This window comes from Diplotaxodon limnothrissa, linkage group LG1, assembly GCF_057381915.1.
Source record: "Diplotaxodon limnothrissa isolate DT_005_m linkage group LG1, D_limnothrissa_male_GT1.1, whole genome shotgun sequence".
NCBI lineage: Eukaryota > Metazoa > Chordata > Actinopteri > Cichliformes > Cichlidae > Diplotaxodon > Diplotaxodon limnothrissa.
In genome coordinates this window covers 7,033,387-7,045,283 of record NC_140596.1, presented here as the reverse complement: position 1 = coordinate 7,045,283, position 11,897 = coordinate 7,033,387, and the positions used below count along the sequence as shown (strand labels likewise).

General features: G+C 40.8%; 1 protein-coding gene across 1 annotated transcript in view; it reads left to right on the top strand.

The window, feature by feature from the left end:
• Positions 1 to 309: 309 nt before the first annotated feature.
• Positions 310 to 11,897, top strand: part of kif13ba (kinesin family member 13Ba) — a 50,546-nt gene continuing 38,958 nt past the window's right edge. Inside the window, exons 1-3 of the mRNA XM_085360932.1 lie at positions 310 to 547; positions 654 to 1,009; positions 6,903 to 6,996. Coding sequence (XP_085217058.1) covers positions 940 to 1,009; positions 6,903 to 6,996 — 164 coding nt within the window. The 5' untranslated portion in view covers positions 310 to 547; positions 654 to 939. The remainder of the gene's footprint in view (positions 548 to 653; positions 1,010 to 6,902; positions 6,997 to 11,897) is intronic.

The following is an 11,897-nucleotide window of genomic DNA, read 5'->3' as shown; positions in this document are numbered from 1 at the left end:
TTGAAGCCCACTGATGAATTTGTTAAAATCCGGCGCAACTAAAATGAGTTTGTAAAGTTTATACGTAAAGGTAATTGGCATAAAATCATGAAAGCAGGCGTAAACTGAAGCAGCTGAAATTTAGTTGTCAATGTGTTTGGTATTTTTCCTTATTTGACCTTTACTGTCAGTTCGTTATTTTAAGATAATTCAGTGTACTTAGTCGATGTTTGATAGCGGCGGGATAGAACAACACTTCGGGGCTTTTATTATGAAGGGAAAATAATTAAGCGGAAGGGCGGATGCTGCTCGGTGTTTGCAACTCGACGCAAAGGGAGGACAGCGGATTCCGTTGGGAAGCTGCATATCATCGGCAGGCAGTTCTCATCGGATCATTTCGCTTTAACTGACAGGTTAACGGTGTCACATCTGGGATGAATTCCATTAGGTGTGTAGCTCGTAGACTGGGTGTTGTTTTGGCATGTTATGGAGTAAAATGGTAGGAAAGATTCAAAACTTGCTCTTTTCCTGCCGCTGCTCCCCTTCAGTTTGCCTGGCAAATTAGCTGGTTAGCCCCCCTTTTTCTGGCTTTGGAGATAGCATATGTTTGCTCAGTCACAAACCCCAGCTACTGTAATATCTTGCTTGATTTACATTTCTCCTTCCTCTTCCAGCCTCCACGCCCTGGCGGATTTAAATTAGCCTGGAATATGAACAGAAGAAGAAAATAAGCAGCAGCGGCGGTGGTGGTAGTGGAGGTGGCTGTCTTCCTGCAGGATTTCACCCAGGCTTTTTGTTTTTTCCCGTGGACATGCCTGGTCTGTGGAGCAAAGCTGAGAGAGGCTAGCCGGCCCAGAGTCCGGCTAGCGGAGCATTTCCCGAGTTTTGGATGATTGTTCAGCTGAAAGGCGGATTTATTTTGGACAAGCGCTGCTTTCCCTCCCCGGGTAAAGAGACAGCATGGGGGAGCCGAGCCTGGACGACTCCAATGTCAAGGTGGCTGTTCGTGTACGGCCCATGAACAGGAGAGGTGAGAGGGTGGCTTCAGTCTGCTATGACTGGGGTTGATATCCATACAAAAAACTTTTATTTCATTTCTCACATTGTTGTCCATCCCAGAGATATAATCAGTTGCTCCAGTGTTTCTAGAAAGAGTGGGTAGAATCAGTTGGCTGACACATCAATTTCAAACATTTGGTGTGCACTTGTGTCTTTGAGGCTTCATCAGAATCTTGAATGCATCTCTGTGTGCCACCTGAGTCTTTTTCAGCTGCAACACATGTTCTCTAAAAGGAGGGCTTTTGACATCTCTGTACACATACAGCATGATTGCTTGTGCAGAGAAATTAAAACACTGACACTGCACATGATTCCTAGTTCTTCTTGACATACAGTAATGTCATGTTGGCAGTCTCACACTTTTATGCTGTATGGATTATTCACAGGAACCTGGGCTGACTTAACTGTTCCCCTTTTTCTGTTTTTTTTTTTTTTTTTTTTATCCCTTAGGAGTAGGATGGCAGTCAGAGATTAGCACCCATTAGTGAAATGAGCTGGATGGCACATGTTTGTACAGTGCTGCCATAGGGCTTCCCTGATGGCTGCCTGCCATCCAGCCAGATTTAAAGCTGAGCTGCTGTGTGAAGATCTACTGTTTGGAAGTCTAGACGCTTTGTCTCCTTTACTGGCTGATACAGATGTCCGTAGCTTTTTGGCTTCAACTGTCATATGCTGAGGAGGCATGTTTTTGGTTCATTTAATGTAAATAACCCAAGAAGGCTGACCTAATGATGTTGGAGCAGAAATTTAGGCTTTTGTCTTTGCATCTCTCACTGTCTCTCCTGGGCTGCTAACATCTTAACATCTACATCTTGTTACATCTCTAATTTTAGAAAAGCCCAGATAACAAAAGCACAGTATTGCACAAATCTTTTGTGCATGCTCGAATGCGCCGGTCAAATGCATTCCAGATTTTTTTTTTCCCTGCACTGCAGGAAGGAAGACACAGATGACATTTCCTGGTCAATTTCCAATTTGTGTTTGTGCCGTGGGATACCATGTGTCCCATAAAAGGAGGAGAAAGAGGAAAGCTGCTGAGGTAGAGTGGTTGACCAACAACCGGCAAAATGAATCACGTGTGTCCTCCCCCTCATTTGAACTGGAGATGTCGGTCACAAGATCAAGGCAGTGGATCACCACACTGATCTCACTGTGAACTCTGATGTAGAGTAAACTCTGCAGGGAGAAAGATGATTTTTTTTTTCTTCACTGATGGCTCTCTGTAAAATTAGAAGTAAGTTTTCCACTTTAAAAAGTCCAGTTTTTCACCAACAGCTGCAAGGTAGTTGACAGGGAGTGAGGGGAATTTACTTGAAGTTCATTTGTCCTGTTTTGTCTTAGATTTCTTCAGTTTGTCCTCATTCAGTTATCCTTTTTCAGTGTGATATCTGACCTAACGGGTACAGCTGATATCTATGAGGGGATTTTATTGATACTTGGAGCACATTCTTTAATGCTCTTATTATTGATTCCATAAATAATAAACGCTTGTGCAGCATTTTGCTGAGAATGGAGAAAGGCTTACATGTGAGTCAGGTGTGGAAAAAACAAACATAGTTTCTAAAGTCACAGTTACTTTACATGATTGCTTGTAGACTTGTGAATTTGTTACACTTAACAAAGTGAATTTTAATTCAGTGGATTTCCTGAACTTTGACAACATGCCCATCAGCCACAGCCACTTTAGATACACCTGTTCAGTTGGTGGTTAACATAAATAACTAATTAGCCAGCCAAGACAGCAGAAGATTGGAAAAAGATTCCCTGGTCTGATGAGACTTGATGTTTGTGGTGACATTTGCATGGTAGGCTCATAATTTGGCATACACAACATAAACATGGAAGCATGGCTCCATCCCGAGTCATGTTAATGGTTCAGACTGGTGGTTGTGGCTGCTTCCAGCTGGATAATGTAATATGCCAGGTCATAAAGCTTAAATGATCTCAAATTAGTTTCTTGACTATACTCAAATGGGCTTATATTTTCAAACCACTAAAAGCAACTTTCAGAAGCAGATTTAAAACTAGATCAAAGCCAGCATCCAGGTCTAGTAGTTAGTTAATGTTGTACATAAACCAGTTCCTGTATGCATCCTCTATCTTCCAGCAAGTTGAACCAATTATTATTTTGGCAAAAAAAGGAACAGGCAGGAAAATTGAGAGTTTGCTAAATGCAGTGGGAATAGGTTTGGAACTGGCAGTGCCACGTTTCCATAAGGGCCTTTTTGATGGTTTCTCTGTCTGAATGGAGTTTCTGTCCACATCTACCAGCATTCAAGTAGTATTTTTTTGATTTCATAAAAAGCAGTGGGCAAGAGTCACTCCAGGAGAAGTGCACTCACAAATCCTCTCAGATCTCAGAAAAATTGCTCTGTGTGGTTTTCCAGTTCACACATTCGCACCTTTGATCTGTTCAGCCACAGCTCTTACTCTGTTCTCCACCATCACACAGCTGTTTCTGGAAACAGTCATGGTAGTTAAGGGAGAGCACTTTCCTCTCAGCTTTCCCTAGCTGGTGTGGTGATTCAGAGTCTGAAATAATAAGCAGGCCCCTTTAACCCAAGGCCACTGTCCCCATGTATCCCAGGTTGAGGAGGAGAGGTGCTGTAGCTGCCTAGCTGGACAAAGGCAGGAAGGGAGTGAGTCTGAATGAGTATTTGCTAACGTTGCATAATCCTCCATGTTCCCATGGCTGTGGACTTCGAAGAACAGAGCAACCTCAGGCGTAGCAACGGCAACACCGCGGCCAATCAGCTTCCTGGCTGATGTCAGTGCTGTGGTGCCAAACCTCAGCACTGGTAGCCCAGGGAAGGCCAGTGGAAAGTGGGAGCTGGTTATGGAGCAACGAGAGGCAGATAACAATGGGTACATTTATCCTCTCAACCATGCTACTTCACACTTTCCTCTCTGCTGAGCAGAAAGTACAGCTGCTGCACATGGGGCACATGGGTAATGTAGGCTGCAGTAACAGAAGGAAAAAGTAGAACAGAAAGTTTGCATTCTAAAAGCTGTATGTCTGTGTCAGCCCCCTTGTTTAACGTTTGCTCTTTCTGTCTGTTATGGGCTCTCTGTTGAATCAACCTGCCGTTTTTTCTTGCTTTCCTTTTTTTTGCTTTGTACTGCCCTTGACAGCAGAAGAATTGGAGCGTGATTCAGGTTCTCTGACCTTTGACATTAAGTTTCCATGGCTCTACCCTCATGCCTGAAACAGTAGTGCAAGCTCCACAAAGCAGACAGTTCAGCTTAAAATACATAATATTTCTAATTTGAATGACCACACTTGGCCTCCCCATCGGACGTCAGTTTTTCCAGCATACAGTAAACTTTGGTGCCGACCAGACAAGTTTTGCCCTTCCACCCACGGAAAATCACAAGACCTTTGATTTTGAACATCTTTGTAAGTTAGACTGATTTTGCTCAAGCATAAAGTACACGTTATTTGTCAAATTAACAAAAAATTCTGTAAAATGCGCTGACTTCTTTTAAGTCGAGCAATACAGCCTTCTTGTGCCTATGTGCCTTGGACCACAACTGTATGTGGTCCAATCATGCTCGCATCCATAACCCTGTCCGCTTAAGCCAGAAAAGCCTGGAGATGTACAACTACACACATTGGGATTCCCATTTGTATTGTATGTAAGAAATTGTACCAGCTAGATAAAGTGACTATTTGCATCTTGTTTGTTAGGCAAAGGCAGCTATGCTAATAATTCAGCATGTAAAACCACATACAACCTATTCACCAGCTACACAGCAATTGGAAATGCCCTTTGCTAAAGCGTGTTTTATTGCTTTATTTAACAATAAAGCTAACTTTTCATACTTTGTCACCAAACCATGAGAAAGGCTACTAATGTCTTCTGTGCACTAGGGTTATAAATATTCTCAAACTGTCTTACCCTCCCAGCTTTTAATTCTGTGAAATTAATTAATGTTTAAAGGCCATTCAGGTACCAATTTACCTAGAAATGGATTAGAATAAGCAAGTTTATTGCTTTGTGATCCAATCAAGTGGATTAATTGTGCAACTGTGGTTCAAAAATTATTTTATGGAATTTGGGAGATATTGTTGCACTCCTCTCATAGTGATATTGAATTGTTGGTTGTGAAGCTATGATTTGGCACATGGTGAGCGAGTGTATGCGTCACCCTGACTTGTTGATTATACCAGCAGTCATGACTTGGTTACAAAAAAAAAGAAACGACTGAAGAAACAGCACTTCTGTAACGCTACTTTAGACAGTTCTTGTTGCAGAAAGGAATTGAAACCACAAACTGTTTTTCCTGTCCTAACACATTTGCTGATGATCGAAACATCCCTACATGTTCTTGCAAGCCTACTGCACAGTTGAGAGGTTATTGACAGTCGTCTATTTCATATACTGTTTGTTTAATAAAAAGTCTAACAGCCCATATCTAAAGATTTGGCTGAAGTATTTACTGAATATGGTGGTAATTTGCACAGCAACAATGTAATAAAACTGCTACTCTATCATGCATATGTACACATGGCCTGAACAAGGTCATATGGTGGTGGTGGAAGGATGGTATTTATTATCAATAAAAATGACCTTGAGCAAATACTGATTTGCATTTTAAGGAACCCCATTGTGACCTCTGATCACAGGGTAATTTTATGATACTTTAAAGAGGCTATCGTTACCAGGGAGAACACAATTCCCAGCCATATATTTATGGTCTTAACAAATATGCTTCCCGCTGACACAGAAAGACATCCTATTGATGTGGTATGTAGCTGTGTTATTATTATGATTAAACATTAATTTATAACAAACTGACTAATTATGTTTATTCAGTATTTTGTGGCATGTAACCACAGTCTTAACTATAGTAATAATGTATAATTGTACACACTTGTGATTTTTTTTTTTTTTTTTTTTTAAATTCCAGTGACTCTAATGTTATATTCTCCTATGAGTACATGTTTTTTTTTTTTAATTCAAATAAACAAGCAGTTCTGTCAGATGTTGGAAGCCCAGGATATGCTGGCAGCACCTACCATGCGAGTATGCAGACAACTATTATTAGGTCTCCTAAGGACGGCAGATGAATGGAGAGACATACCAGTCTCAATTATTTATTGTTATTTTCCAGTTTGGTTACTTTTACAGCTAGCTTTTTTCTTTTTTATAAATGAAAAAGGCATCAAGATCAGTCCTTATGCATGCTTTTAATTTAATCTATATAGTGTCAAATCATAACAAGTCCCCTCAAGTTGTTTTATATTATAAAGTTATGGATCTTACAGTAATAGCGAGACAATCAAACGCCAAGAATCGACCCACTTTTACTATAGTGTGTCATCTGATCTAGATTTAAGTATAGCCTTTATCAAACATGTCTAATCTTAAAAATAGAGAGAGTGTCTGTCTCCCGACAGACATGCTGAGTTGGAAGTGGGCAGTGGGTGGTCTGAAGGCCAAGTGTTACGTCACTGCACGAACAGGCCACGGTCAGAATGGAACGTCCTTAGTTCTGTATGTGTTTGTGTGCCCAAAATAACCAGGGTATTGATTAGCCAAATGCTTACTCTAAAGTAAAAGGTCATTTTTTTCTGAGTCTGTGATTGCTTTTCTGCACACACAATTGTTTAAACATAACGTTTGTTCCACAGGAAATTACGGCTAATATCTAATGCAGTTTAACTCCTGCTTGTTATGCAGGGAGGACGTGGCTATCAGAGCAGTGTTAATAAAAGTTACTTGGTGTCAGCCATGTATATAACACTAAGGATTCTGGGTCCAAATATTATGTTTGCTTGTGAATGGTTGCATTGACTGGGATGTGTGAGGTTTTGAGCTTCAGTCGTTTAGTAATAACACTTTGTGTTTTCTGATCCACAGAAAAGGAATTAAACACTAAATGTGTTGTGGAAATGGTGAAAAACCAGACGATCCTCCATCCTGCAGGAGGTAACCTTGGAAAAGGAGACTCTAGGTAAGTCTGTTTAGAGTGTGACTCATGTCAACAGCTGATGTATTTTCTTCACTGGCACCTAATTCCTCCCCCCCCCCCCCCCCCCCCCCCTTTTTTTTTTTCTTTCTCAATGAGGGCTGCAATGCATGTCTTGTGCAGCAGTGAATGAAAACAGTCATTTTGCATTGTTATGTGTTGACACAATTCAAGAGGATGTGGGTGGAACAGACTTGAGAAATTCTCAGAAAATGTTCTGAGGACATTACCTACTATGACCATTACAGATGTACATCCATAAATGATTTTAGTAATCAATGGAAAAAAGTTGGCTCTTACAACTCTAGAACCTGCTTGAGAATACCCCTATTTGACTTTTATTCTGACAAAACTATCCAGGGGTATTTAAAAGAAAGGAGCAATTTTTAGCCTGGGTTTTTACCAGGAAGTGAAAGTTTTTTGAGTGTCCTAGGCCAAAATAGGCAGCATGTTTTTTTTTTTGTTTTTTTTTTGGTATTGTGGCAGAGAGTGGAACTCCCAAAGAAATCCCGTACAGGCATAATGTTAACTCCACTCCAGTGGTGTCACACATGTGACCTAGTCATTACCTACTGTAAATTCATCAGTTAAAGTGCAGTATCATGCCTTTTGTGGTGATGTCAGCCTTACTAAATATGTTTAGATCTAGAAAAGTTTAAATCATTAACACTTAAAAACTATTGGTGTTTAGGGTATAGGTTTCAGCACTCACACCAGGGACCCAAGTTCAAGTCATACACTTTATTTGTCATTTTAGAAGGTTTCAAGCTCTGCTGTCTTGACTGCAACAGCTACCTGTCCACACTTTGTCCATTCTAAACAAAATACATGTTGCGGACATGAAAATTAAATACCTCCGTTACAAAGTTGCACGAACTGTAATGTAATTTTGTGTTTATTCACTTGAACAGATTGTTGTTTTGTGATATTTATTTTCTCTCTTCTTTATAAGTGAGTTAACTCTACACAGAAGGGTCCTGCCTGTATTTGAACCTTTAGCTATGAGGCAACATTGATAACCACTGAGACACCATGCTGATACGGGCTGAATAGACATACTTTTAATGGTTAAGCCAAATTGTAAGAAAATAAAGGATAAAATAATATTGATGTGCTTTCAGTGTCTTACTTTTAACGGCCTTAATAGTCACACATCTCATGAGCTGCCAGTAGCCCTCTTTTATTGCCCTCATACAGATTTATAGTTGGCTTTTTTTCTTATTCTTTTTTTTGCCCTTTTGTCTTCTGAGAGGTTTGCAGTGTTTTGGGAATTTTCTTATATCCTCCCTCTAATTGCTGTTTCTCAAGAGGTCTTGTCTCAGATTTGTCTGGAATGTCCTCATGATGTAGTTTTTGGCAGGAAGCAGACCAGCCACCTGTTGGGCCTCTTCAAGGCAGGTGGATTTTAACTCACACCACTTGTCTCTTGTTTTCCACTCTTGGCTTTCCCTCCCATCTTGTTAACCAGCTGCTGTTGGTGGTAATGGCATAACTGTGCTCGGGGTGTCTGAGTTCCTGTACTGAAGGAATTAAGATGTGTTAGATTTGGTTGTAAAACACAGAACAGGATTGTGTGTGTGCTGTTAATTTGTGTCCAAGTTGTTCCAGACTAATGGTGAGATCGCTCAAACTGCGTCTCAAATTGATGGGAAGTAAGCGATTTTAATTAACCTTTTTTCGTCTAGTCTGATGGTTTGAGATCATCTATTAATCATTCTTGACTACGGATTCTGACTACTGACCATATTGGTGGAAACCAGCTGTGTCAGAAGAAAGACCTCCTTGTGACTGCTGAAGCCGACTGCAGACTGCCAGATCAGACGCGGTGAATAATGGCTTCAGGCTGACGTTCATGAGCAGACAGCAGCACTGTGTGTGTGTGTGTGTGTGTGTGTCTGTGTGTGATATGCCTAGAAGAAAGACTTCACCATCGAGATGCACGGAGACAGAGAGAGTTGTATATATAAAAAGACAGACTTAACTCCTGCTCAACTCCTTGTGCCTGGGCTTCCTCCCTTTTTCTCAACTCTTCTGTTTCCTTAGCAACGCACGAGGAGGTTAACTCTGGGTCACTGCCAGTGACCGTAAAGCCCCTTCCTTGATTGAGGAGAAGATGGAAGAGGGGGGGAAAGCCTCATTTACACGAGCATCTGTCGCCCATAAACTTCCTAGAGGTGACTTTTATGGTGGCCTGAACAAGAGCAGCGCTGCCGCTTCTCCCACTGTCTGTCAGTGACAAAGGACTAACAAAGTGACAGAAGGATGGGCTGAGTGTTGTTTGCAGATGCTGTTTTTATTTTGTTTGCTTGGGTCCAGGTTTCATTGACATGGTGTTTACATTTGAGGATTATCTTTTACTCACCAAGTTTCCTGGTTGTTAAGGTTTCGAAAGACTGGAGTGGGTGCAATAAAGGTTAGGGTGTTGTAGGTGCACACTATTTGTTTAAGTTACTGAGTTATAAAGGTCCTCTGTTTAAAGCTGGGCAGAAGATAACGTCATCTTTACTGATAGCTTTATCTGCACAAACTAGCTTTATTATTATTATTATTAGACTCTCATTTAAATTTATTTACTTTAATTGGCATTAAGTAGAGTCTTATTACTGCACTTGTTAATATAATTCAAACAATAATAACAATGTTAAACAAATCACTACAGACTGTCAGAACTGTGGCTTACACTGTGTAAAAGCACTTAGTGTGGAACAATAGGCAGCTTGAAAATTGGACAGGACATTTGCTATACAAATGAGCTCAAGGAAGGAAGTTTTAAGTCAGAGGTCATGTGACATGTGGCCTTCACAAAAGGATTGGGATCATTTTGCTGGGCATCTACAGAGCAGTGACAGGTTTATTTAACTTTAGGGTAGCTCAATATGCATTTATATACAGCCCACTAGTACAATATATAATCAGCATAGTGTTGGTGGGCTGAAGGATGAAGGCTGGTGTATAAGATAAGATAAGATACCTTTATTAGTCCCATGAGTGGGAAATTTCATGTTAAGGCTGCTGACCTATTGCACGCTATGGCGGCGCCATCTTACCCTCCGACCATACATACATTACACAAAAACATCACATGGGGAAGACAGGTCAGAGAGGTATAACAATGGAAAATGCACCACATGAGGAAAGATAAGGAGAAAAAAAATAACTCCCCCCAGACTGAGCTTCAATAGGGAGATCAGTTTGAGAACAGAAACACCTCTGCACATAGCACATGAAAAAACTCTTAATACACCAAAGAAACACATGACAAGCAACAGGGATGGGTAAAGGGTGAGAGACAGCCAATGTAGACAGTACATCCGGGCCTGCAGCAGCGCTGGACTCCTTGATCCACCATCGGCATGGAAGGGAATAAGCGTCGAAGGCGTTTGGAGGGGGAGGGGGGATGTGTGTGTGTGTGTGTGTGTGTGTGTCCAGAGTTATTCTCAGTTTCCTTAACCTAAGGTTGCTTTCTGACATACCGTTAGCTGTGCAAGAAAACACACTGCCTTGTTATTAATTAAAAAAGAAGCTGAAAACTTCACCTGTGGAAATGTTCACCTTCTAATGTAGTAGACCCCTAATCTCTGCCGTGAGACAGTTTTCAGTAACGTCTCCAGAAGTGTTTTTGTTGGGGGTTGTTGCCGAAACTCAGGATTAGTTCTGTTTAAATACAAATGAAGGATTTTCTTCTCTTAGGTTGTCAGGACCTGTGTTTCTAACCAGGCAGATAGGGGAAAGTCATGGCCACTGATCTGATTACTTGATCTGATATCTAATGGTAGCTTGGGAGCACAACTTTCATTTAAAAGGTATCTGCTCTCAAGCTTACTCCTGATTAGTAAATCCATGCATCCAGATGGACTTGGTGCTGAATGCCTTACAGCTGATGCACAAGCACCTGTCGGTTGTTTCAGTTTAGACATATACCTCCAGTTTAATGTGGGTCAAAGCAGAGGACACTTTTTTTTTTTTTTTTTTTCCAAGGCTAAATGACGATTACTTTTTGAAGACTTGTAGCTTATTGTGTAAACCGATACAGACATCAGCATATAGAAATATAAGGATTAGGACTTTTCCAAATGTAACTTATGTTCTCATTCCTGACTGTCTTGTTCAATGTGGAAGGAAAGAAAGGCAGCCAGCAGACAAGGTTGTGTACAGGATGGGTGAATAATAATAATAATAATAATAATAATAATAATAATAATAATAATAATAATAATAATGGATTGCATTTATATAGCGCTTTTCGAGACCCTCAAAGCGCTTTACAATTCCACTATTCATTCACACACTGATGGAGGCAAGCTACAGTTGTAGCCACAGCTGCCCTGGGGCAGACTGACAGAAGCGAGGCTGCCATATCGCGCCATCGGCCCCTCTGGCCATCACCAGTAGGCGGTAGGTGAAGTGTCTTGCCCAAGAACACAACAACCGAGACTGTCCAAGCCGGGGTTCGAACCGGCAACCTTCCGATTACAAGACGAACTGCCAACTCTTGAGCCACGATCGCCCTAAACCTGAAACAAAATTAACACAACAGAGCTTGTCCTTTCTATTTAGGCTTACTTGCAGCCTCTTTACGACAGCCTGTACTACAATAAAATTATTAAATAATAAAATTATTAAAGCACAAGTTTTCTCTGCTAGCCGTTTTTCAACATTGGACTGAAAAGATGCACCTCAGCACTAAGACGGTTCATTTACAGGGTGTTCACTTGCCCGTTAATGACTGTGTATTGTATTATTATTGTAATTATATTTTAAGTTAAAAATATTTTATTACACTACTGGTGATTTTCTTTCTCCCCTGGGTAAAACCTTTGAGGGAGGAAACAAAAACAACTAACAAAAATAACCAAAAAACAACTTTGCAGTGCGGATACCAACTA